The sequence below is a fragment of the Lutra lutra genome, chromosome 1 (genome assembly GCF_902655055.1).
Source record: "Lutra lutra chromosome 1, mLutLut1.2, whole genome shotgun sequence".
NCBI lineage: Eukaryota > Metazoa > Chordata > Mammalia > Carnivora > Mustelidae > Lutra > Lutra lutra.
The window spans coordinates 114,623,315-114,650,239 of record NC_062278.1 but is presented as its reverse complement, the minus strand read 5'-3'; the positions used below and the strand labels follow the sequence as shown (position 1 = coordinate 114,650,239).

The window sequence follows — 26,925 nt, the reverse complement described above, 5'->3', positions numbered from 1 at the left end:
TGCGCATCACCGGCGTGCCTATACATCGGTAGGGTGTCAGTATAGATATATTAACAGAGATCATTTAGATTTCCTGTTACACTTGCTAGAGAAGAAACTAAGGCCTAGAGAATGTGCTAGTTATCACTTTAAAAGTTGTTTAGTAGTTATGAAAAATAGGATCTTATTTTCAAGATACCTCCTAATTTCTGCAGCCATCGGTTTCTATTATCATGGCTTGTCTACCAAAAAAAAAAAAAAAAAAAAAAAAAGGAAACAAACTTATAAGATAAAAAGTCAGGGACACCAGGGTGGCTTAGTTGGTTAAACTACCAACTTCAGCTCAGGTCATGATCCCAGGGTCCTGGGATGGAGCCCCCATCCAGCTCAGCAGGGAGCCTGCTTCTCCCGCTGCCTACTGTTCCCTCAGCTTGTGCTCACTCTCTGACAAATAAATAAAATCTTAAAAAAAAAAAGATAAAAAGTTAAGTGGTAGTTGTTTCTATCTATTTTCTCAAAATCCACAGAGGACCAACGATAGACTTGAATTGTTGCACTCATGGAGTCTTCAATCATTCGGATTATTCTGTGAATATCCACTTAACTGTTTTTCTCCCACATACATTAAACTAAGTCACCAACCACCACACACACTTCCCTAGGCCACTTCTCTAGGCAACTTTAGATTTAGGAGTGTTTATTGAGGACTTCAATATACTAGGTATCAGCATCAGATTTGGGAGTATTTGTTGACAATTTCAATGTACTAGATATTATCATCAGGGCTATACACAGTTATAGAACGTGGATGGAACTGGAATGAGAGAAAATTCTAACCCTATATATTAGGGTTACATCATTTAAAAAAAAAATACTCCTCCTTCCAGAACTTCCCAAGTTCTTGATTGCAAAAAAGAAAACATGAGACCATGGACTTAACAAATGGATGACTTTATTAAGAGAGAAGGACCAGACTGGTGTTTGCCTCAAACCATCCAGGAAAACAAGCACACAGACATATACATACTTTGGTTTAAAAATTATTCATAATATTAATGTTAAACCTGATATTTAAAGAATCAAATGGGACATAAGTAGAAAACAAACCATAAAAATGTAAGTTTGCATAGATGAATTAATGTAGATGTAGAACTGGCATTTAAGGGAGGCAGGAGCACTGGAGAGTGCTGACTGACATGACCACCTCAACCTCCCAAGACACACGGAAGTCACCAGCACCATGTTTCTTGTGTTCCTCAATGAGGTCATGAACAGGAACGACTTGTGCTGTGTGAAGGTGAACGGAAATAGATGATTTCCGTCAGCCTAGCCCAGATGGGTGCACACATACCCACCAGTACTCAACACCAGTCACCTTTAAGGCATCCACAGAGTGTCCCTCACAGTTTCATTTAATCTCTAAATAGGCATGTGGTTTGAGGTGGCCTCTTTTGTTTTCTGTCCTCAGACAGACAACTGGATTCCATTAAGGTTCTGTTCAGTTCCATGAAGTAGCTATTTCAAAGCTGCCTTTCCTTCTGGGGCTTGGCGACAAGTTGATAGGCACCTGGGTTAACAGTTCACTCATTTTTTAAACATATCCACATTCCCGGTGTCAAAGGACTTCTTACCAAAGAATCCAAAACTGCCTGGGCACTATGCAATTTCTCTCTCGGGAAAGCACTTTTCTGAATTATAAGACAAATGACAGCACCACTCTCATTTCTTGAGCAACTTGATTTATATGTACTCATGAAACTCTATAATCCAGCACCTTTTTAAAATATAATGTTGTTCTGGGATGGATTCTTTTTAAGGAAAACCCCCTTACAGAGAATTCTCATTGTGGAACACCATTTTTATATGCTATCTTCCCCCTGTATCTCCTCATTATTTATAATACTTCATGAAACAAATATTGGACTGCTTTTAAGAGGCAGGTGAAAAATATAGCTACTTCTGAAAAAGGGCATTTGGCTTTCTGCTTATAGCAAGAGCTTAAGTTATAGCCTACCGTGATTTCAGGGGCTAATTCAATCAGAAATAAAAAAAAATTCTGACATCAAAAACCCTCTTACTAAATTTAATAGCTAGAAACTATTTCAGGAATTATCGTCTGAAATTCAGTGCAACAAAAATACAGCCTAAATATGCAATGTGTAATGGTATATTCTCTTAGCTGTCTATAGCTGCTCTTAGTCCTTGCTCTTTTGTGAAGGACATGTCCCTCAAAAACCCTGTCTTTCAAGTCTCCTGTTCTTTATATATGAACCTCAGCAATGAATAATGGGGCACTAACTAAGATGCACAATTAATTCTGTCCTCATCTGAAATGCTGAAACCAGCACAATGCTGGCTTGCTATGCTATCAAGAGTTATTCAAAAGGAGAAAACCATCCTCTAGTTTGCTGAGAATAAACAACAGCATATGAAATGCATTAGGAACATGTTTCTAGGCAGTATTCACAAATATAGAAGGGAAGAAGATGGTTTCCAGCACTAGATATTTCCAACAAATCAACACAATTACTTAGATGATTCTGTCAATTTATGGCATCAAACACAACCTTATAAAAACACTCTGGTGTCTTCCTTACCAGCAAAAGTTTTCCTGGTTAATTTTCTCCTAAAAGTAATAAAATAGAAACACTCTTCATGTCAAAGGAGCTCCCATTTCAAGTAAACGACTCTGTTTTGTTTGGTTTTCGCTCTCTCTTTTTTTCTTTTGGTCAATGGTACGCATTTAAAAACACAAGAGTGTTGGTGAAATCCTCACAAAACAGTAATAATTGACTTCGCTACACAATACAAACCTCTGGAAGTATCTTCTACATACCATATAACAGAAAGACAGTCAACTCTCAATTATACAGAATAACTTAGAGAATCTGATGAGGAAAACTCTCACTCTCCTTCCACCAGCCTGTTTTGGTCATGCCACTGCTCGTTCACAGACTGAGAGGCAACTCAATGAAATGATGTATCCATCAGTACATAGGTCATGCATAGCTCAGTGGGGGGAAATCCGGAGTTTCTGACGGCAAGGATGTTTGCGGATCACCTGTGAATTTCAGATCTCAAAGGAGAGTTGACGGTCATTCACATATCGGAAGTACAGTACTCTGACCTTGGTCAGAATCAAACTAACTTAAGGCAATACTGCTCCTTGAGACATTGCTGGCAAAAAGGGCAAGCCTCATCAGAAAAGTGACTCTGTAAGAAGTAAAATTTCTCAGTTTACCCCTTCTTTTTTTACTTCTCTGGAAGTAAATTTCAGCATTTCCAACCGTTAAATGGCAGGGACAACAACAGCCTTGACCTTCCCTTTAATAAGCCTTAGTATCTTCAGGGGTGAGGGAGATTCTCTGACCAGGAATCTGGATGACACTATGCCCCATGCAGCATTATCAGGACAGTCTCCAGTTTGCTCCCCCTGACCACAGTCCCTATTACAAGCTAAAGGAGAAAAACAGGATTTTATCAACAGGAAGATAAGCAGTTTCAGCTTTAAGACTCACAGGCACCACCAGATGTGAGGAGAAAATGGCACCACTGTATCTAGTCACTTCTCTAATTATGAGCAGTGAGTAAGGGACAAAGTACTTTAAAAATCCGTTTTTTTCCTTTTGGCCGAAAGAACAGGTTTTGGTGATTTTATGATTGTTTCTAAAACGCCAGCATTATGAGAATATGGCACACTACCTCTGGTGAAAACAACCTAAATGTTGTTCCCTTTCACAGAAATACTGTTTTCTCAAAAGGGAAAAAAGCCTTTCAGTGCCAGTTCTATTCTGTTCTCAGTCCCTTGGAAAGCTGATTACACTGGGGTCTCACTCCCTTTATTTAGAGGGAAGATCTTATATCCAGTCACCAGTTTCCTTTCAAGATAATCATCACTGAATCAATGAATAATCCTGATATTCCCCGAAGTGATTTTTATACAAAGGCAACACCCCTTAAAAATCAAGGCCCTAAAATGTTAACCACAAATGTGGTAAACTGAATGCACCATATTACATAGCAGGTGTTTCCAAAGAACAATTTGGCACAACACAAAAATTAGAGAGTATTTGACAGTATTGAGGAAAAATAATTATCCATTAAAAGTTAACTATATTTATACTGAAAAGTCCTGACATCGATGGAAAGGTGTGGACAGAGCCAGCAATGAATTTAGTCACCATCCAGTTCGGCTGCAGACCACAGTAGAGAAGAAAAGGGGAAAATGGGTCCAGTTCACAATTTTCTAGAGTTCAGGGAACACAAGGCCCAAGGTCACACACCTTGGACTATGTTGATTGAGATCCAAGTGGCCACTGAAAATCTGAAAAGGTTTTCCTCCTGGGAAATATCTATCCATATCTTTCTTTTCTAATTTAGATGTTTCTCTATGATCAAAAACTGTGAAGTCTTTTTTTGCAGTTCATTAGTCTGTTGCTGGTTGTTGTAAAGTCACTTGAGAAAAAGTAATTCAAAGGTATGCAAAGTTACTTTCTAAAAATCTCAATGTTCTTTTGAAGCATATGTAGCAACTGTCCAGTCTCCTGTAAAATAATTACGTCTAACAACAGTTTCACACTACAAATTTCTTCAACTCAGAACATTTAATCTGACCCTTGTCTGACTTTGCTTCTAGGCAATGAATTACAAAAAGTTAGGTTGGGGGAAGAGGGTATCCACATCCAGTAGCCTTATGAGAAGGCTCCATAACATACTGTGCTCACTCAGCAATACCAGTGTTAATGGGGCCTCCAGGGAAAAGAAGTACAGAAACAGATTTCCAAGGCCAGCATATTAGTTTACATCACCACATTAGCGCATAATACACTGTAGGCCTAAAAATTAAATTGCCTGTGGTCCAGTGGTAGAAAGAGGAACAAAATGTTTCCATATTTATATAAATATAACAAAGTGAAAAGCAGAGAACACAGTGAAGAATGTTTGTTAGCTCCTTTTAATATAGTTGTTAGTTACTTCTATAGTCAAAGGTAATAATTAATCTTAAAGATAATATAATCTTAAAAAAAAAGATAATATAATCTTAAAGATAATAATATTTGAATGAGAATAAGAGGATTTAACTAATAAGAAAAGAATTACTCTGATACTCTTTAAAAGTGTTTGCTTTACAAAAAATAAAAATATTTTAAAATTCTAATTTTTTAAAAACCTAAAAAAAAAAAGTTAACAAATTTTCAATACAGATGTTGAGTTAGGTGTCACAGGGAATTATCACCTCTGGGCACTAAGACAGCTGAAACACTAATATCCAAGGGTTAAGCGTTAAGTGGCCTAACATTTTTTTGAATGAAAATATCTCCAGACAGCATTTTACAGTAATAAATATGATTGGCTAGAGTATATAAGAAGCAAGACAAATGCAGAATTCCTAAAGTAAATCTGATCATTGTATGAGATAGAAAAATAAACATTTATGAAATAAAAATATGGCAAATGATGTTGCCCATTTGCCTATCAAAATAAAAATACATTGTGTTTTCTTTTCTTAAAAGTTAACACAAATAAAAAAAAAAACTTTTTAAAACATGAAACAAAATCACAGGGCAGACAAAGAAAAATATAGCATTAATAGAAGTCAACAAGGCCTAAGTTTTGGATACTGAAAGCACCCTCTAGAATTTGACTAAGGCTAGGACCCCCATTTCATCTGCCCTTGCCTACTGAATTGAAGACTGCTTCATTCATTTCATCAGGGTCATTCACAGTCCTATTTGTTTTTCTCTTTCCCCATTTCTTGACTCATATTTTAGTGTTTCTTTCTTTCTAGATTATCATTTCCCTAAACTTGACTCTTAGCTACCTTTCACCCAAACTTCCGCAGTCCAAAAACTTTTTGAACCAAAGATCTTTTTCAAAATGAAAGGACCCAAATCCACTCAGAATTCTAAACAGCTTCTTGAATATTGCCTGACTTGAAAGACTATCCGGAAAGATAAGGCAAAAAATAGGCAGTTTCCAGTGGGAAAAGAATGAATTAACCACTTTTTCCTCTAGTCATCTCCATATTTCTTTCCTGAACAAACACTATACTGGAATGTCAAAAATGTCAGACTCATATAATGAAAAATAACAGAAAGTTAAGCTGAAGGGAAATTTTATATATATAGATATCTATCTATCTATATCTATATATATATACACACCAAGATTGCCATTTATATTAACTAACTAGTATGGGAAAATAAGCATTTCCACAAGGTTAGAAGCTGGACAAAGACTAGGTTTCTCAAAGAAGGCTTTAAAGGTCCTGTACAAAGGAATCCAATGCCATGAATCACTACCGAATATGTGGAGCTAAATACCTGGATAAAGAATCACTGTATCCACTTCAACTTCATGTTGAGTTAATCTGACTACTGACTGATAGATAAAATACTCTTTGAGTGGTTGCCAACAAGTACCATTGTTTTTTAAGCAAATGGAAAACTTATCAATCTATGTCCAGAGAGAATGACGGCATCACCACTTACATAAACATCTTTCCAATTCTACTTCACTTGGCTCTATATGTAAATGTAAAAGAAGAGAAGGGATACAACCCTTTTTTTTTTACTTTTTCACTTTCAGCTGACTTTGCACAGACCTGAGTTAATATTTCATAGAATTAAACTTTTGCCAATAAATACTAATAAATAGCCCAATGCCCAGAGGCCTCATAAAGACTTGCTATTAAGCAGAAGCAGAGGGAAAGTGTCAGAGAATGACATCTGGGTCAATTCTCCCAGGACAGCTTATAAGGATATACAAAACTGCTACCAGTCCTGGTGGTCAACATAACATGTTCCAACTGTTCCAGGTTTTCTTTCTTTCTTTCTTTTTTTTTTAATACTTTATGGTTGCGATTTTTTTTTTAATTTTCCTGAAGAATCAAAAAGCAAAAGGTTGTTTAATATACCATACACTAATGCACGAAAAAAGCTATTTCTTATATTCTTTTATTCTGTATTGCTTCCAGACATTATGTTTTATTCTGATTATAATCTCCACAAAATTCTAACTGCTAAATAAAGCCTAGTCTCTAGATACCAGTACTCCATACCTAACAAAAATGACATTTCACAGAGCTTTTAGATATTATATCCCAGGAAGCATATGTAGCAGAGAGGTGGCCAATATTCAGAAGCTAGATTTTCCTGTACTGCCCAAGTGATCAGGAATAACCAAACATTTTAAACGAATTAAAATTATTTATGGTCAGAACACTTGAAGATAAATCCCAGGAATACAAACACAGGAGGAAAAAAATGAGTGTGGAATGCATTCTGTATCATCCAGTAATGTTTGCTACAGTGAGTCCGTTCTCAAGGCAGATTCCTAGGGTTTTACTGCTTATGATGGAAACCTTGGAAAGGAGGAAAAAAGAAGAAACACCATTAAGGAAAAAACCTTGGAAATGCTCTGCTTTCTCCCTGCTCAGCCAAAATCACTTATCTTCATTTCTATGCATGTCTTCTTTGTTCTTGATTGTAAAATATTTACATACAGAGTCGATATGTTATCTTAGTATTGTATATCAAATGTACGTCAAAGATAGAAAGACCTCCCCTAAAAAGTAGTGCATTAATTTGAGGGGGAAAAAAAATCATGAGCTACTTCCAGTTAAGCCAGCCACGTTGGAAAGTCCACCAACAGATGGAAATTAAAGTGTATGGCATTGTTTTGGTAATGTCCAACTAATTCTGCCTTTTACATAATGTCCTTTGTCTGATCAACCCTGTATGAATGCCCGAATGGAGAGGGTTTGGGTTAGGAGAGCTTTCTAAAAAGATATAAATGCTTGGCAACCTCCTGCTCCCAGAAATTCTCATTTAATTAGTCTGGAGCAGCACCTGTATACTGGTATTTTGTGATGACCACAGGGCGAAAAAAAAAAAAATTAAAGAAGTTTGGGAAGGCATGACCATTAGATTTGTTAAAGGATAATAAAAACATGACCTAAGAAATCTTCAAAGCTGTGCCAAATAACAGGTATCAATTTACAGGACTTAATATTTATAAAGACTATTGCAATGTGCTTTCATGTATTTTATTTATATGATCCTGACAACACTGACACTATTAAAATCACTTCCATTTTTAGATGAGAAAATTAATATAAGAATTACCACCTTTTCATTATTTCATTTTATGAGTGAATGTGTATGCTTGGAAGAACAGCTACATGCAACCATTCTTTTCTTTGTAAAGATTTGGCACAAAAATAAATAAATAAGTAAAATAAAGATCTGGTCCAACTTAGACTTCATATTCTTTCATTTCCTTTGCCCAGATTTTCTTTTGTGTGACAGAAGTTTTGTGTGCATTGTATATATATGTGTGTACTTCATTAATTTTAATTTCTTTCCTTTTCTTTAACTTTTTATTAAATTCTAGTTAGTTAACATACATTGTAATATTAGTTTCAGGTGCACAATAGAGTGATTCAACACTTCCCACACAGCCCCTGGTGCTCATCACAAGTGACTCCTTAACCCCAATCCCCTATTCCAGCCACCCTCCCTTTGCCCCTCCTTTCTGATAACCATCACTTTGTCCTCTGCAGTTAAGAGTCTGTTTTCTTGGTTTCTCTCTCTCTTTTTTTTTTTTCCTTTTCCCTTTGCTCTTTGTTTTGTTTACACTCACCCTTTAACAATCTGATAAAAGCTACAAATTCTCCCTACAGGAAAATGCACATACATAAGATAAGACAATCTGGCATTCAAGTTAGGGTGTTTTGTTTTCTGTTTTATCTTTTATATTTTTTAACAAATGAAGAATACTATAATGATGTTCCAAAAGAAACAATAACTTATTCTGCCACTCTAGAGCAATCTATAAGACATCATTTGATTTTTCCACCATACCATGAGGATTGTTTAAAAAAAAAAATCCTAAGCTTGATCACATATATTTTTCTTACCTTTATGAGAGGATTCTGATTTTGAGAAATGACGCGTGGAATTATGCTGGTTTGTAAAATGAGTGTAATCCAAATCTTCAGCATCCGTCATGATAGGTGGTGGTGGCCTGAAGGGAAGTCCGAATTTAAAGAGATACTTTAATTAGTGGTGACTACAACTCCACCTCTCATTGGAATACATGGTAAAAACATTTTAGTAGAAATGCAAAGCCACAATGTAGAATTCTCGTCTTAGTTCCTTGCCTGTTGCATAACCTTGAATAAATTATTTTATCTTACTGTTCCTTTTCTTTGATATACATAATTCAAAAAAACAAATTATTTTCTGAGCACCTAATATGTAGGAGGCATTGTGCTAAGGACGAGAGAAAAAACATTAATGAGATGTATGACCACTGCCATTGAGAAACTGACTTTGTTTTGGTAGATTTTAAGAAGAAAAAGAAGAAAAAAGCAAAGGATAGAAGGGAAGTAATAAAGTTAAGCAAGGAAGAAAGAAAAAGAGAGGGTGAGGGTGGCAGGTCAGGAGGGAGGACAGGTAAAAAGGAAAGGGGAGGGCGAGGACATGGCTCAGCTTATAAAATCTAGAGCAAAGTTCCTCAGTCCACTAGGTGGCAAAACCGAGCTTAGAGAAGGAAAGGACAGTCACACACTGGCAACTTTTCATGTCAAAAGGAGACAAAATCTAAAAATACTGGGGAATTTTTATTACTCCAAAACTGTAATTATTTTAAAATCATGTGACTTTTTTTTTTCCCCAAACACTTGGCATTGATGAAGATGAGGAACAAAATCTCTCATCAGAGGTGTATTAAATGCTGCACTAGAGCATGGAGCCAGAAGAGGTAACAGAGTACGTCAAACAAATGAACACACTGAAGGACGTTGTTTTTAACCATATGTGCAATCTGGAAGGCACGAATATACTGCAGTTCAGAAAGGTATGATGAATTTGATACAAACGGCTCTGTCATGCAAGAATAAAGACAAGTGATTTTAAATTTCTCCCTTGGTCTCTAAGCAGCAGGTCTCTGGGTATTTGGAATCTGCCACAGGTCAGCACAGGATGTAAGCTTGAGGACTGTGCTATGGCCTCTCCTCAGATGATCTCAATGAACTTTCAGGACCAGTCTGCAGGGCAGCTATCACACACATACTTCAGAGTTACACTGGGTTAGATGAGGCAAGTGATCTGTCCAAGCTCACACAGTTGTTAAATGGCAGGGGTGGGGCTCAAACTCAACTCCTTTTCAAAATCAGTGTGCTCTTCACTACACTCCACTGTGCTACACACGTGTGTAATTTTATCAGCAGCAGTATCTGCATTCAAGACTATACACACACACATATGTATCTTATACTTTCAAATGGTATTTGGCTTATATTTTTATATTTTCATGCTTTTGTTCTACATATATAACTAATATATAATATAATGTGAGCATAAAATGATACAGTATTTTTTATTTTTCTTATTTTTCAGTTTGAACTACTTGTTTTCAAATACTAGAAATTATACATAGTGTTTTTCTTTCATTACTGACTAACATTTATAACATGTACCTTAAAAAGCAGTGTTAGGAGTTAGCAGGAAGAGTTGAGACAAACGATCAGACTCTAGAATTAAGAAACTCAACTTCAAGAAGAAGGTGGTTCAAGAAGTAGCTTAGGCCCAAGAAAACAGTACTGGTAATCAGGATGGCAGAGCCTCATCTTCACTCCTCCATTAAACTCTCATATTAGGTGATCAAAACCCAGAAAAACAAAAGCCAAGTGGAACTCTCAAAAAAAAAAAAAAACAAAACAAAAAACACAACAAACAAAAACCCATGATTACTGCCTTACCATCAACCTATCAAGGAAAAGGATGCTAACGTGTGAAACAACACACAAAACTTCCACGGGCTAGGGTCTCCACGGGCTAAACAAATGAACCTAGAATGAGCTCCGTTTTCTTCGTATCCTGTCTGCTTAGTTTGTTTTCTGTTTTTTGTTGTTGTTGTTGTTGTTTAAGATTTTAGAGAGGAACAGAACACATGCATACAAGCAGGGGAAGGGCAGAAGGAGAGGGAGAGACAGAGTCTCAAACAGACTCCCCACTCAATGCAGAACCAAGAGTCCACGGCTTAACTGACTGAGCAGCCCAGGCACCCTATGTCTGCCCAGTTTTTTATTACACACCAAACAAATCTTGGCTTATGGCTTCCAGTAGTCCTATCAAGCTATTTGCTGCACTGGAGACAGCTGTTTTAAAGCTAAGGATATTCATATTCAAAATCAGGAAAAGCTTGCTAACCAATAATCTGTTTCACAATTTTAGAGTATTAGGAATACCTGTCTCCTATTGTTCTCACAAAATAATTTAAATGTTTAAGTCAGCAACACAGCCAAATACCTTTCAGAATTCACTCAAAAATCATTTCTTCAGGCACCTGGGTGGCTCAGCCTGTTAAGCATCCAACTCTTGGTTTTGGCTCAGGTTATGATGACAGAGTCCTGGGATCAAGTCCCAAGTAAGGTTCCCTGCTCAGTGGAGTCTGCTTCTCCTTCTTTCTCTCTCTCCCCACCCATCCCCCTACTCATGCTCTCTCTTTCAAATAAATAAAATTAAATTAAATAAATCATTTCTTGAAGAGGCCCTCCAAGATACCCGGACCAGGCTATCTCCTTATTCTCTTATAATACCATGCACTTTTCATCCAAAGCATTTAACATGGTAATAGTTATTTATACTATTGTTTAGATGATACATTTCATGAGAACAAAAAACAGTTCTTTCTTGCTAACTGCTGCTTACTCTAACTATGGGCAAATATTAGGACACTCAACAAATATCTGATGAATGACTAAATAGAGGTAAATATATTTCATACTCATAAGAATGCTGTAGAAACTAAATGAGATTTTTAAAATGCTTATGTTTTTCTAAGGGAAGAATGCAAATAAAATACCAGGAGTATGATGAGTATAAAATCCTACACTTCCAAAGATTTTGGAACTTGGTTGAAACTTTTCTCAGTTATAAAGTGTCTAAATTAAGTCAGATCGCCAACTGACTTTGCATTTCCTTAGAGAGGGTAGAAAATCTTGTAATGGACAAAGAAACTGATTTTGGACCATGAATGTTACAAGCTCTCATGATAATCTGTTTTCCCTCTACTACTATTATCACTACACTGAAGTAAACTTCTAGACCTAGGATGCTCCATGATCCTTAAATCCATCTCTTTGTGTACAAACAGATAAGTAAATCCACCATACTTAAACGTGAAGGAGGAAATAGAAAATGTAAAAGAGGAAACCACAGACTAACCAGAAAGCATATATTCTAATATTAGTTGTACAAGATCTGTGGTAATAGGCTTGCTTTTTAACTATAAAATAGAAATTTCATAAAATTCTCATTTTTATTTTGTCACCTATATCTAGATCTATATCTATACATATGATCTTTCTATAACTGACAAAGACAAATGTTCCCTTCAAGTCAATAAAAGACTTCAGTTCTACCAGTCATAGGTCACTTTCACTCATTTAAAATAGCTATTTTTAATACTGGATCATTTGTTTATTCATCTTCAATATACCAAATATTTTTAAAGTAACTTACATTTCAGAAACTTGTTTTCAACTTTAATACATCTTTTTAAATAGACATTCCAGACTGGTCTATCATATCTGATGTCAAAATTATTAGTGTTTAAAGTGCCCCAAAATTTAGGAGATTACAGAAAAACCCAAAAGATGTTTTAATTCAGTTGACTAAAGAAAACATAATAAACTACACTTATTTACCTACTGAGAAGACATTAATTACTTCTTATTTTACTTGGATATTGCAGGGATGAAAATAAAGTCTGCCTTAAAAAAACCTTTGGCTGGGCGCCTGGGTGGCTCAGTGGGTTAAGCCGCTGCCTTCGGCTCAGGTCATGATCTCAGGGTCCTGGGATCGAGTCCCGCATTGGGCTCTCTGCTCAGCAAGAAGCCTGCTTCCCTCTCTCTCTCTCTCTGCCTGCCTCTCCGTCTACTTGTGATCTCTCTCTGTCAAATAAATAAATAAAATCTTTAAAAAAAAAAAAAAAAAAAAACCTTTGGCTGTCGGGGAGAGGGGAGTATGGAGAGGATGGTTGGGTAACGGACGTTGGGAAGAGTATGTGCAATGATGAGTGCTGTGAAGTGTGTAAGCCTGACAATTCACAGACCTGTATCACTGGGGCAAATAATACATTATATGTTAATTAAAAAAAATTAAAAACAAAACAAAACAAAAAAACCTTTGGCATGTGCTTACTTAAAAGATACAAGAAGAACTAACTTTAAACAATTGATAGAATATACTACTGTTGCCCTAAGAGCCTTACAAACCTGATGTAGTTTTCTGAAGGATATTATCTTCTAAAAGCCCATGGGTTTTAATAACAGAATACAGCTTTTTTTTTTAAAGTAGGTGGGTGTGGAGCCAACATGGAGCTTGAACTCATGACCCTGAGATGAAGACCTGAGCTGAGATCAACAGTCAGATGTTTAACTGACTGAGAGACCCAGACATCCCAAAACAATGTGGCCTTTTAAGGACACTAAACATATTCACTTTCAGTCAAAAAGTCAGCAGCTTAAGTGTGGGCAGTGAGTAGCAACAGCAGTGTATATTTTTTCAATGTGATAAAAGCTAATACATATATTAATAATTAGGACCAATATTCAAAGTTTTAAAAGAATTTTCAAAATGTGAAATTTAGTGTTAATTCTGTCTTTCTGTATATAATATTCTTTCTATTCCAATCAGGTTTTTTTTTTTTTTTAAAGCCACAGGAAGCAATAAAGGACAAAAAGAACAAAAAAAGGTTGCTTCCTCAGAGACTTAAATATTGCTAACTTGAGGTAGGAGGTAGAAAGATAGCAACTACTCCTTGAACTATGACCCAAGGCTGTTTGAGAGAAGTCCAAAAGTACATCTACTATAGCCAGAGCTATTTGATCTAGTTGGATTTAGAATAGTCTGCCATGTCTCAAGAAAGTGCCAAGACTTTGAGACTCATGCAGAAATGAACTTAAGCATGTGTAAATATCAAGCACACACCAGTATGACCATGAAAACTCAGTAAAACTTCAAAAGCTGATTTTACTGGGAAATTGTTTAAGTTCATCCCTTCTTATCTGAGGGCTGTGAATGCAAACACAAGAACTTGTCCTAACAAAAAACACATCATTCTTTATACGCCCTAGTTTCTGTAAAATTATGATCTTCCTGATTGGACTTGATCGACCCAGTTTAAGAAACAACGTTTGAGAATTATCCTGCAAGACTTGATACCACCTCACAAATGCCAATTTCTGGATCTCCTCTCCAAAGAACACTCTTTTCAGACTATCCACATCTCCTTACTCACCCCAAGGTCAAGTTCCTCATTCCCCTTTTCAGGTGGCATCTTACCGTGCTGGCCTGTCATTCTTAGAACGGTGAGGGTCATCACTCTCTTTCGACTTTGAGTGTGCCGATTTAGTTGTTTTTGGCTAAGGATAGGAAAAAAGAAAAAAAGAGAAAAGAAAAGAAAAAGAAAGGAAAAGAAAAAACATACATATAGAAAACAGCAAATGGTAAGATTGTTAGGTTTAGAAAATATCTAAATCATATCAAACTATAGCAATTTCAACTTACGTTCACATGAACAACAACAGTAAGAAATTTTTACATATGGTCACTCAGATAAAAAAAATTATAGTCACAAACCTATGCTGGAAGTGGTCAGTGCAGCCAGATGAGTGGGCTAACTACACATCAACATGCTCCCTGACAGAAGCGTGCCTGGTCACCCATTATTAACATAAAGCTGCACAACAGCTGACAAGAACTTCCTGAGTCTGTGGAATGTAGGTCTGTGCTCTTAAATTTATTTCTGAACATGTAACTTGGGGATGGTGATTTTCAAGCCAGGAAACTAAGGAACATTCAATTCAACCTTTCTAACAGAAGAACGATGCCAGCACCAATTACAGAATCTAGGAACTAAAGAACTCTTGATACTTGCTAGAAGTGTGGCCTTCCCCTTTTATTGCCTGATTTGTGATTTTTAAAAATACTTACTTCTTCACAGTTGAGCTAACAAAGAATCCGAGTAACTCCTGGGCAATTATTTGTAGCTTAACTTATAGAGCAGAAGCATTTGGGAGCCCTTCTACTAAAATGAAATACATTTGTTAGGAAAATCCTGAATTACTAAAAGGGTAAAAGAAAGAGAGACCTATACATAATTAATAATGCTTTCATTTGTTTTCAGACTGACAACTGAATAACTGAGCAACAGGAAACAGTAGAGCAATGCTGTTATCACCGTTTCTATGTCTTCTTTTTCCTCCTAATCAGTGCTAAAACCAGAGACCCAAGGGAGGAATTTGTTCGAGAGAGAGGGGACAGTGCTAAACATCACTATGGCATGGATACACACCCAAGCTGAATCCTCTCAGGCCTAGTACAAACTCCCTCTCTGAAAAACCTTTACCTTGGGAATTCTTCCTCCCTGCAACTCTGCTGTTCTTCTACTCTGCATTCTTCAGCCAGCTTGACCTTGTATCTGTTAGCAGTCTACACTGTCCAGTTTGCCCTCCTACATTTTATAGTATTACGAGGAAACTGTATGTTTGCCCTTCCCTGGTAAGTGCAGAGCGGTGCACTGCACACAGTAACTACTGAGTAATGTCCGTGAACCTGGACCTGCAACTACCATGAACAACAATGACGTTGCTTTACAGCAGAAGAAACGGCAGTCACTGATCTGTCTAGTGTTTCTGACTGATGAGGGGAAGACGACAGTCCAAGCTCATGCTAGACAGTTCCTACACTCTGACCTAAGCCATGGTTGCTAGTGGCATCTGTCGGTTTGCCACGCATCAAGTTATGTCAGAGGAAAGAAAGATTACGGGCACATGATCATGGATGGACAATATAAGGACACAGAAAAAGCAGAGAGAGAAAAAGAAAAGGCCACTGGGGAAATAGGAAAGCATGAGAAAATACTACATTCTCCTGTAAGGTAAATATTAGTGAAACTAAGGTTGCTTATGACCAGAGGCACCTGCACCTCAATTGATCTTAAAATCAATGGAATGAGTTTTCAATCTTAGCAGTAATCTTTTCACAGTTACTTTGAAGAATTAAGTTTCTTTGTAATGAAGTCACTTTTACAAATTAGATCCATATATGCAATACAGATAATTTGTAAACCCTAAATACAGTTGCAGAATTTACCCTAAAAGTAGAGTCCCCGTTACAAAAATCAGAGAAACAATAAACAGAACTTACCTTCCAATCAGGGTCGTGCTTCCTTTTGTCCGAAGATGATTTCTCCCGCTCCTTGGCCTTCTTATAAGCTTTCTTTTCTTCAGCCATAAGAAGTCTAGCGATTTCCTAAACAAAATCCAATCAATACCATTGATTGCAGAGTTGTGGGCAAAAACTACTGGATATTTCTCAAGAGTACTGGCCAAATGAATATGAACTCACCTCATCCTGGGCTACTTGAGCTGCTCTCACGTCCACCTGGGTAGCCTACGGTATAGAAATACACAAAATTGAGTCATTTAACTAGAATCTGTGTCGTCCATTTTAAAAAATCTTCCATAAAAGTAAATTGGTATTTCAAACCAGCTGTAATCAACATCCCTGAAGTTTAGTTAGTATATTTTCACCAGCCAGAACAGGGGCTATTTTTATCAAATTCCACACCAGATTACTAAAGGATTATCAGGACTCAGTGAAAGAGAGAGAGGGATATGGAATTCTGTTGCTAATGTTTACTCAGTAAGTAAAACTGAACAATCCATTCCCATTGTCTTGATTTTTCCACCCATAAAAAAGGTACCAGCTTCTCAACTCATAGAGGTTCATTATGCCTATTACATAATCTCAAGAATGATTCAATTCAAGGAAACCTAGTGATTATCACCTAAAGTTCTACGTGAAAATTCACTCACCAAAATTTCTTCTTCTTGCAGTTTTCTGGCAATTTCAGCATCATACCATTCCTGATCTCTGTGGGCCACTCGCGAGGGCGTAGAGACAGCCTCTTCCATCCCTCTGGGCTTCATTCCTAGAAAAAACTCAATGTCATAAGGCAAATGCATTTGTTTTCTGAAAAGATGCAAAAGTTAAAGTTCTTCTTTAGTATCTAACTCTGATGACACTGCCATCACTACAGAATTCCATGTAGGGTGCATGTGAAATGATTTTTTCCCCTAGGCACAGAAGTGGCACGTGAAATAATTTTTTCCCCTAGGCACAGAAGTGGCAATGCAGATTATCCACACATTGAAACAAAGTTACCCACACAAAACCACCAGGCAAAACTCCCCTTTCATATAGTTTCTTCAACAGCAGAAAATCGCACAATGAACTGTAAGTGAGGCTTCTGCAAAAATAGCTAGTGAAAAAAAGGTGAAGTCACCTTTTTTACTTACTTACTGATAAGTACTTACTTACTTTACTTACTTACTTTACTTTACTGACTTACTTAATGTAAGTCACCTGGACTTACATTATAAAAAAAAGGTGAAGTCACTGAAATAAAAAAAAAAAAAAATAGAGAGTCAGGAGTTTTAAAGAGGCTGAGGAGTCAAGACTGGAGGAAATGAGGGTCTTCCTTCTATTTATCTCTGCCTTGCATACTTTACTTCAGGGGGAACAGAAACAGTATCACCGGGGAGCTATGTGACAGTACCTGTGAGCCCACAAGTGGCTCTACCATAGTTTCCGCTCTGATGGTCAACAAACCCACTTGCTTTCGATCCTTCCTGTAGCTTTGATTAGTTCAGTGTTGTTGCTAAATTTTAGGGAAGATATAACATAAGGGAAATACCAAAGAACATAATGAATGACTTTGATTTCTACTCCTCTGAGGGAAAAGGAACATGGGGGACTGATGGGGAATTTTGGCACTTTTCTTTGAAATGTTATAAACAACATATAATCCTTTTATAACTTTTAATCAAGTGGTAGCTGCTAATGTTTATTTCAAAATTGCAGATATTTTCTCTTTGTATCTTGTATTAATTACAATTATTCAACAATGTAAATGTATTGTATACAGAAGTAATAACAATTTTTAGTGCCATGAACATGATTAACCATCTGGAATAGTGACTTCCAGTAAAGGGACTACTGAAGGGAGAAAGAAAATTTACTCCTAACTGCCTACTTCTTTGTATTAGTGGCTGTCAACTCTAGCTATATATTAAACTCACTTGGATGCTTTAAATAAACATAAAAATCTTCATCTCAAACCTCAAGGATTCTAACTTAAGTAGCCTGGATGAGATCTGGCCATCGGCAGTTTGGTTGTTTTAATCCTAATAGTTGATGCTTGCTTGAAAATGGCATCGAAACTATTAGTTTACTATATTATATCCATCAAAATAACCATACATTAAAATAATTTTTATCAAAATGCCTCACTGTACTTGACAAAAAGGAAAGGAAAAAATACAATTAAATTCTGGGCACATGAAGAAATTTAAATTATTTGGAGAAGTCTCTCTTTGTAGAGCTTTACATCTAGTTTTGTGGTAAATCCACGAGCCATGTATTCATCTGTCTTCCCCACAAATACAGACTATTAAACCTGGATTTCTTAACTTCAGGCCTATTAGCACCTGTTTATTCAGAATACAGAATTCACTTCAGTTTCCCATCATCTCTAGAGCTACTGAATCTTACACTGCTGGGCTAGGCTGGGCTGGGCTGGCTTTAAAACAGATTTCTGAGTGGTTTGGGACAGTCAGGAAACAGAGATATTCCCAAGAGTGAACCATATTTAAATGAAATATAAACCTCCCTGAGTTATCATTAGTTTGGTCATAACTGGAAAACAGTATTTCAGGGAAAATAAATGAAATTAGATAGGGAGCTGGAATTGGACAAAGTTAGTGGAAAAGAGGTTGTGATACTATTCTCCTATCTATAGGAAACTGATACTTCTCTAAGCAGCTGAGTCTCACAGCAAAGATTACAGTTAGGCCTTGTTCCTTCCATTTTGCCACCAGTGAAAGAAACAACAGAGTGGGATGTGTTCAGATTTTAACACACTAAACCCTCTCCACTCTTACTCTACACTACAGAATTCACTAAGAAAACCTTTTGTCTTAGTATCTTTCAAAGTCACTTAGAAGACATTCAAGTGAAATAGTCAAACGAACAAACTTAATCAGTTTAACAGGGTGGTAAGACTGTCACTTCCAGGCAGTTTAAAAGAAAATGATACACAGGTCAGTGGAACAGAATAGAGAGCCCAGAATTAAATCCATGCATATATGTTCGATGGATCTATGACAAGGAAGCCAAGAATATACAATGGGGGAAATACAGTCTCTTCAATAAGTGGTGTGGGTAAAACTGGACAGCTACATGCAAAAGAAATGAAACTGGACTTACATTATAAAAAAATAACTCAAGTGGGGGTGGCTGGGTGGCTCAACGGGTTAAAGCCTCTGCCCTTGGCTTGGGTCATGATCCCAGGGTCATAGGATCGAGCCCCTCGTCAAGCTCCGCCTCAGGCTCTCTGCTCAGCTGGGAGCCTGCTTCCTCTCTCTCTCTCTGCCTGCCTCTTTGCCTACTTGTGATCTCTCTTTGTCAAATAAATAAATAAAATTAAAAAAGAAAAATAACTCAAGTGGATTATGGACCTGAACATAAGACCTGAAACCATAAAACTCTAAGAAGGAAACATAAGCTCTTAGAAATGATTTTTTTTTTTTTTTTTTGGATTTGACACCAAAAGTAAAAGCAACAAGACCAAAAGTAAACAACTGGTACTACGTCAAACTGAAATGCTTCTACACAGCAAAGGAAACCATTAACAAAATGAAAAGACAACCTATGGAATGGGAGAAAATATTTACAAATTTGGTAAGAAATTACTATCCAAAATCTATGAAGAACTTATCCAACTCAATAGCAAAAAACAATCTGCCTTAAAAATGGGCAGACATTCTGATAAATATTTTTCCAAAGACATATAGATGGCCAACAGGTACATGAAAAGGTGCTCCACATCATTAATCATCAGGGAAATGCAAATCAAAACCACAATGAAATTTCACTTTGCACCTGTTAGAATGGCTGTTATCAAAAAGACAAGAAATAATGAGTGTTGGTAAGGATGTAGAGAAAAGGGAACACTTTGCGCACTGTTGGTGAGAATGTAAACTGGAACAGTCACTATGGAAAACAGTATGGAGGTTCCTCAAAAAATTAAAAATAGGACTACCATGTGATCCAGTAAATTCCATTTTTGGATATTTTTCTGAAAGAAACAAAAACACTAACTCAAAAAGATATATGTAACCCCATGTTCACTGTAGCATTATTTACAAAAGCTAAGAATGGGAACAACCTAAGGGTCCATCAACATATGAACAGATAAAGAAAATACGGTATATATAGAGTGGAATATTATTCAGATATAAGAAAGAACATCTAGCCATTTGCAACAACATGGAAGGACCCTGACAGCATTATGCTAAGTGAACTAAGTCAGCCAGAAAGAAACAAATACTTTATGACCGCACTTCATAGAGAATCATAAAAAAAATAAAAGGAAAAAAAGAAAAGCACTCATAGATACATAACAGACTGGGAGTTGTCAGAGGCAGAGGGTAAGGAGTGGGCAAAATGGTTGAAGGGGGTCAAAAGGTACAAACTTCCAGTTATAAAATAAGTAACTATGGTTTAACTATTGGTAATAATACTGTACTGCATATTTGAAAGGTGTTAGAGAATACATACTTTTTTTTTAGAGAGTACATCTTAAAAGTTCTCATCACAAGAAAAAAATTTGTGCCTGTATATGGTGATGAATATTAACCAGATTTATGAACATTTTACAATATACACAAATATCGAATCATTTCATTGTATATCTGAAACTAATATAGTATGTTAATTATACCTCAATATAAATGAATGCATGAATGAATGAACAGAATACTTAATGAGTCAGTATTTGAGGTAATATTTAAGTCTCAAATATCTAGTGGAGAAACAGTTTATTTGAACTATTGATATGTCATTGAAATTTACATGTCTCACAAGCAAAAAATCTCAATATTAGATTTCTGGCAGGATTGGTGAAAACTAGGACACAAGAACCTCCCTGAACAAACACAAATAAAACTTACCTTTAAATTCTCGCACAATAAGCTAAAATTATTAGAAGTACTAATACTGAAGATACATTTATCCCAAATTTGGGATAAGGTAAGATGACACTGATAGATTCTTGAATATCATGCAAGAATATTTTTTTAATAAGCCAGTATGAAGCTCAGGGAATGTCATAGCAGAAAGATATAAATGTCTTATGGTCCTGAGAGGCTGGAAGTTAACCAGTAGGAAGTAATAAGCTGTTATAACTTAAAAGCTCATTAGAGAACTTACCCTCAAAGGAGATAGGGTTTTATTTTTTTTTATTTTTTTTTAAAGATTTTATTTATTTATTTGTCAGAAAAAGAGATAGAGCGAGCACAGGCAGACAGAGTGGCAGGCAGAGGCAGAGGGAGAATCAGGCTCCCCACAGAACAAGGAGCCCGATGTGGGACTCGATCCCAGGACGCTGGGATCATGACCTGAGCCGGAGGCAGCTGCTTAACCAACTGAGCCACCCAGGCGTCCCGGAGATAGGGTTTTAAACTCCTTTAGAAAGTTAACTGATCTTATATTTAATTTAGCAATTGTAAATAGCATTCCTTTTTCAACTGACTATGCAAATTCTGTTAGAACTAGTTCTTTGTCATCCTGGTAGTTTCTTCATTACTAACTTAAATAAAACTTTGGCCTATGCTAACAACTTTAAGAACTGTGCTTTTACAAAAACAAGAATAGACACCAGTATTTAATAATTGCATTTTAATGTAATCTTCTATTCTAGAGGGTCACAAAATCAAATACCTCAAGTCTCTAGGAAGGTAAAATTTGTAAGGTTGAATACAGAATGACAGGTCAGCAGCTACACTGTAGCCATTTTAGTACCAGCCTAACTGCATTGTTTTTTTAAACCACTGGGGGGTGGGGGAGGTAGTAGGGAAGAGGAAGTTTACCCACAATTCCAGTAGGAGGGTTGTGAATCAGTGTTTTATTTCATATTAGTTTTACCTTTCTTAAGCCTATTTAAGAAAGCCTCAAGTATAACAAAAAGCCGTAAAGATTAACCGGTTCTCGAAGCATACTTAAAAAGCAGAATCACAGAATCAGAAATGTAGAGATAGGAGCAATCCTTCACCATGTTATGACTCCAACATAACTTTCTACATTTGGATATAGATAGTATAACTTATTATAGAGAGATCATATCACTGCCTCCTCTACTCCCACATAGCTCTTTGTTCAAAGTACATCTAATTTGTAATTGTTTACATTTATTCTACTTTCTAGCTTGACTTATACCTCTGGGGCTCAGATCCAAGCATATATCCCAGAACATAAAGCCTGAGGCAGAATATTTTCAGCAGATACTCAATGTGACTGCTAAACTGAAGTTTCATTTTCTTTATGACCAAGTCTTTTAATAGCTTAAATGACTAACATCACAAGAAGAGATAACATGATCGAAGAAACCTATCAAACCAACCTGAATCTGCAACATAGAAACCAGTTCCAGACCCAGAAAAAGTGGTTGGCTGAGCAGTGAGAAGGAGAAAATAAGAACAGATGCCTCCATGGAACTCCCCAGTAACCCTTGTGTCTCTGTAAAACTTCAGGAAGAATAAAATAGAATGAGGGAGAGGAGTATGGCCTAATTATGACTGATAGTGGTCCAGCCACAAGGAAAACATCACCACAGCAGTTTCCAGATAAGAACAGAGAAAACCATTACTGTGTCAATGAAGGATGTCAGAGCCTCAAAGATGCCAGAAAATTTGAGGCTCAAGTCTAACATTCACCTCATTCCAAACAAACCCCAAGAACAGAACGTACCCGATACTGACACTTCAGAACACCAACTGCAGCCTTCCAGTCGAACATGGTTACAGCTTAGAAAGAAACTTAAGGCAATGTTCTTCCAACTTTAAGTACAGGTCAAAAACAAATCCACCTCACCAGGAGAAAGTACAGAAATGATCATATGAGATCAGAAAGCTGCCTCTTTAGGAAACAGCCCAGCTGATTCTGACAAAATTAGCGCAAGGCCCACAATTAGAAATATGCTGTTATAACAGACTGCCTATTCAATCTCTCATTTTACAAATGGGAAAGATGAGACCAAGAGAGAAGCTGGTACTTCCAGCCTCACTGGTTTTCTAGTTCGGCAAATACTATGAAGACAGTGTCAATACCTCTTACTTACAACCAGAAATTCAGGAGCTCTGATTTGGTATCTGATCTCTGGTATACGGTCTTGGCAAATGAAGAACTGTATCCGGGACGGGCACCTCCACTGCAATCTGAGGCTAAAAGACCTTTGTAAGGGCAGCTGGGTGGCTCAGTGGGTTAAAGCCTCTGCCTTCCGCTCAGGTCATGATCTCAGGGTCCTGGGATCGAGCCCCGCATCGGGCCCTCTGCTCGGCGGGAAGCCTGCTTCCTCCTCTCTCTCTGCCTGCCTCTCTGCCTACTTGTGATCTTTGTCTGTCAAATAAATAAATAAAATATTAAAAAAAAAAAAAGACCTTTGTAAGGAACTGGTGTATTTTCTTGGAAAGCAGTAGGAGAAAGGTACAAATATTTTTCCTCTTACTATAAACTTGATTTTAAGTAGATACGTTTTGTATTTGGCTCCAGGATTTATTTTAAAGCCATGAGTATAAACTAAAGAGAAAGAATAGGTTGCTTAAGATGCTTATTAAATACATTCGCTTATATATATATATACATGATACCAGGACTTTCAAGGTGACTGTCCTTTATTAGCTGTGTCATGGAGCTGGAGCTGTTCCTCACTCTCTGAGAAGGGAGGAGTCCTGGGCCTGTGTTTCCTTTGTCTGTGCTCACCTTTCCCATGGTCCCTCCCATAAACAGCTTCCTTGCAATGAAGCCCTGCTTTCTGTGAAGACTTGGGTGAAAGTTGGCCTTGGTGTCTGGACTGCTTTTCCCAATTCCAAGTTCGATGGATACTGTTAGCCTCCCCATCATCAAATCCAGTACTCAGAAACACCTCACCACTGATCTTGGGAAGTGGAGGTCTCCGAAGTCTCTCATGATCAGACCATTTCCTTTCACGTTGCTCAGTGTCAATTTGGGAACTGGCCCTCACTTTGCCCAAGCTATAGGATGACAGACATTTCCCTGATGAACAATGATCTTCCAGTTCTTCCGACTTCTCCACTGGATGTTTGGGTTTCTTGTTCCTTTGCTTCACAGTGTTTCCATCACTTTGGAGTCTACATGACCTTGAGACTCCAGAACCCAATTCCCTTGCCCTCCTTGACTGTGGCTGGTCTGAGTGGAAGTGGAGGGATGTGAAAAATAAAATGCAGGTTAACTTAATGAGAGTATGAACTCACTATGCAGGAAAGACAGGGACCCAAGTTTAATGTATTTTAAAATGGAGAAGACTACTTTTTCAACTTAACTGAAAATAGGGGACAGGCATTTATTGGAATGGTCCATGTATACATGAAGGATTCTGGGTATTCAGTCAAAAACGTAAAAGACTAAAATAAAATTATGTGAAATAAATTTGAAAGAAGAGCTTGATTATGAATAGGGAGTTAGTATAGTACTTTGATATTTGCCAATAACAAAAACCACAGCCATTAAATGTTAAATTCTACTTATAAAACCAATTTGGAACTACTATGGGGAGAAAATAGGGATTGAGAGAGTCTTATAAAAACAGAAAACAACTAAGCCTGGTGATAACTAAGCATTCCAGGAAGACTTTCAAATATTCTTACTGGAAATGACAATAAATCTCTATCAGAATGTTGCTAGTTTCCATTTCATTTGGAGAAATGACCCAGACTTTAGTATTTCCCTACTCTCTCCCAGCCATGCAGTTCAATGTGGAAGAGGATGGAATAGACAATTTTAAATGAGTAAATGACCCTGTTATCTTTAGACAACTCTGCTCCCAAACTTCCTTAACTTTGCCAGAGGAAAAAATTAAAAAGGGATGCCATAACAGAATACAGGAAAAGGAGTCACTTCCATCCCTGTACTCATTTCAAAAAATGAGTCGATACTGTATTCTCTGTATAAAAATGCAGTGTGTGCTAACTATACAAGTCCCTAAATGTAACACAAAATAGCACATAGAGGGGTGCTTTTGTTAGATCTCACTGAGGCAGGAGGATACTATGAAAATGAAGGAAAGATATTACTGTGCACTTTGCAAGGCATATTTAATGTTTTCTAAGACTCAATATATTCTGGAAAAAAAAAAGACATCCTAATTCCACAGAAAACTGCTAAATTAGCTAAGATACCTTTCCTGTTGAAATTACCCACTTGCTGAATTGCATTTGAGACAGCTACCCCAATTGATGGGACATAGAGGAAATAATGAACTATATATTTTCTTAATTTTTAGGGTTTTTTTTTTTAGGTTTTTTTATTGCTAATCAAATAAAGAAACAGAGGAAGGGGAGATACATGCTAAATGTATCACTGATGCCATAAGGGTTCTCAAAACCTTAATCATTTCCTCTTGAGTTTTCCAGAAGAAAAGAAAATCTGCTTCAAAGATGACATCTAAATTAAAAGCTGTCTTCCAAAAAGTTTACAAAATTATCTACAGAACTTTTGATTAAATTTATTTTTTACATAAAAGTGAAAGAGAACAATTATTCTCTATGATAGAGGTATCTATTCTTTTACCAAACTATTATTTTAAGTATATCTTGACAATTGAGAAAGAATCAATTGACTACTGTTGTGAATTATTAATATAATATTGACTCGCTACTTAAATGATGACCACATCCAGGGAACAATGGTTTAGTGTTAATACCAGTGTTCCCACAGAGAGCTGCATGAATGAAGTCTGCCTTCCAGCCCCCCAAAACAAGAAGGGCTTTGTTTCTGACGTGGATATGTGAGACTATGATTGTTTTGTTGTTGTTTTTAACTCTTTCTAAAAAGTTAACTAATATTAATACTTCTACTTTAGGTAAGTGTGCTCCAAGAATTAGAACAGAACTTTCACTATTATTTCCACAGAGTTGACAGGAAAAAATATATGTTGTCTAGTTCACTTGTGATAACTTTAAACCTCGGAAAGAAAAAAGACTGAGGTGGGGGAATCTGTTTGAATCCTTTGAAACCCTATCCAGGTTAAGGACTGAGACTTGTATATTTCTTGAGACTATGTTATTTGGCAAATATAATTAACTTACTTATAGCCAATGCATATACCTTTATATGCATATAGACATATATATATATATATATATAAACATTTGTGTGCTTCCATGTTTGTCTTTCAAAATAAGATGATTTTTGCATAGATACGCAAGATATTGTTGTATACACATAATACTGATATATGCATAAACAATAGTACTTAAGAGTTTAAATCCTCACCAAAATTACATTATTTGATCTTCTCAAGATCCATGTGAAGGATTTATTTTTAAAATCTCCATTTTATCAATGAGAAAAAGGCTTACTGTGATTACAGTAGATAACTTCCCAACACTACAATTGTTCTAGAGAAGGGATGAAACTGGAACTAAGGTCTTGTGACTCCAAAAGCCTGATTTAAAAAAAAATGATCCATATGCCTATGATACAGGTATGGCTTTGAAAGAAAAACATGGATTCACAAATGAACAAGACACAGCATTTCAGCTGATATAAATCTGACATACATTTTAGATAATTTCAAATTTGCAGAAAATCTACAAATGATCATTTTTAAGATTTAAGCTTAAGAAAATAAAAGCTAAAAAGAAAGCCACTTCTATAATGTCTACTTTAATTATTATGTAATTAAGGCAAAAATCATAGTATACATAAAGATAGAGAAGTACGATTAAATAATATCCCTCCCTATGTGTTGGGAAAAGACCACTGCAAAGGAACAAGGATTACACTTTACACT

At 36.5% G+C, this 26,925-nt stretch overlaps 1 protein-coding gene and 1 long non-coding RNA gene across 3 annotated transcripts in view; both read right to left on the bottom strand.

Annotated features, from left to right (window-relative positions):
• Positions 1-911: 911 nt before the first annotated feature.
• CCDC50 (coiled-coil domain containing 50) overlaps positions 912-26,925 on the bottom strand; it is a 64,909-nt gene continuing 38,895 nt past the window's right edge. The window contains exons 6-12 of one of the 2 annotated variants that reach the window (XM_047733012.1): positions 23,793-24,320; positions 16,871-16,986; positions 16,401-16,445; positions 16,200-16,304; positions 14,334-14,413; positions 8,900-9,006; positions 912-7,342 (exon numbers count right to left, since the gene is read on the bottom strand). In XM_047733012.1, the coding sequence (XP_047588968.1) occupies positions 7,323-7,342; positions 8,900-9,006; positions 14,334-14,413; positions 16,200-16,304; positions 16,401-16,445; positions 16,871-16,986; positions 23,793-24,320 (1,001 nt within the window). In that variant the 3' untranslated portion in view covers positions 912-7,322. The remainder of the gene's footprint in view (positions 7,343-8,899; positions 9,007-14,333; positions 14,414-16,199; positions 16,305-16,400; positions 16,446-16,870; positions 16,987-23,792; positions 24,321-26,925) is intronic. The other variant, XM_047733022.1, reaches the window with a different exon arrangement.
• Positions 9,658-14,327, bottom strand: LOC125102181 (uncharacterized). The gene is made up of 2 exons (XR_007128065.1): positions 12,989-14,327; positions 9,658-12,771 (listed from the first exon to the last, which is right to left on the bottom strand). It is a non-coding gene; the product is annotated as an uncharacterized LOC125102181 (long non-coding RNA).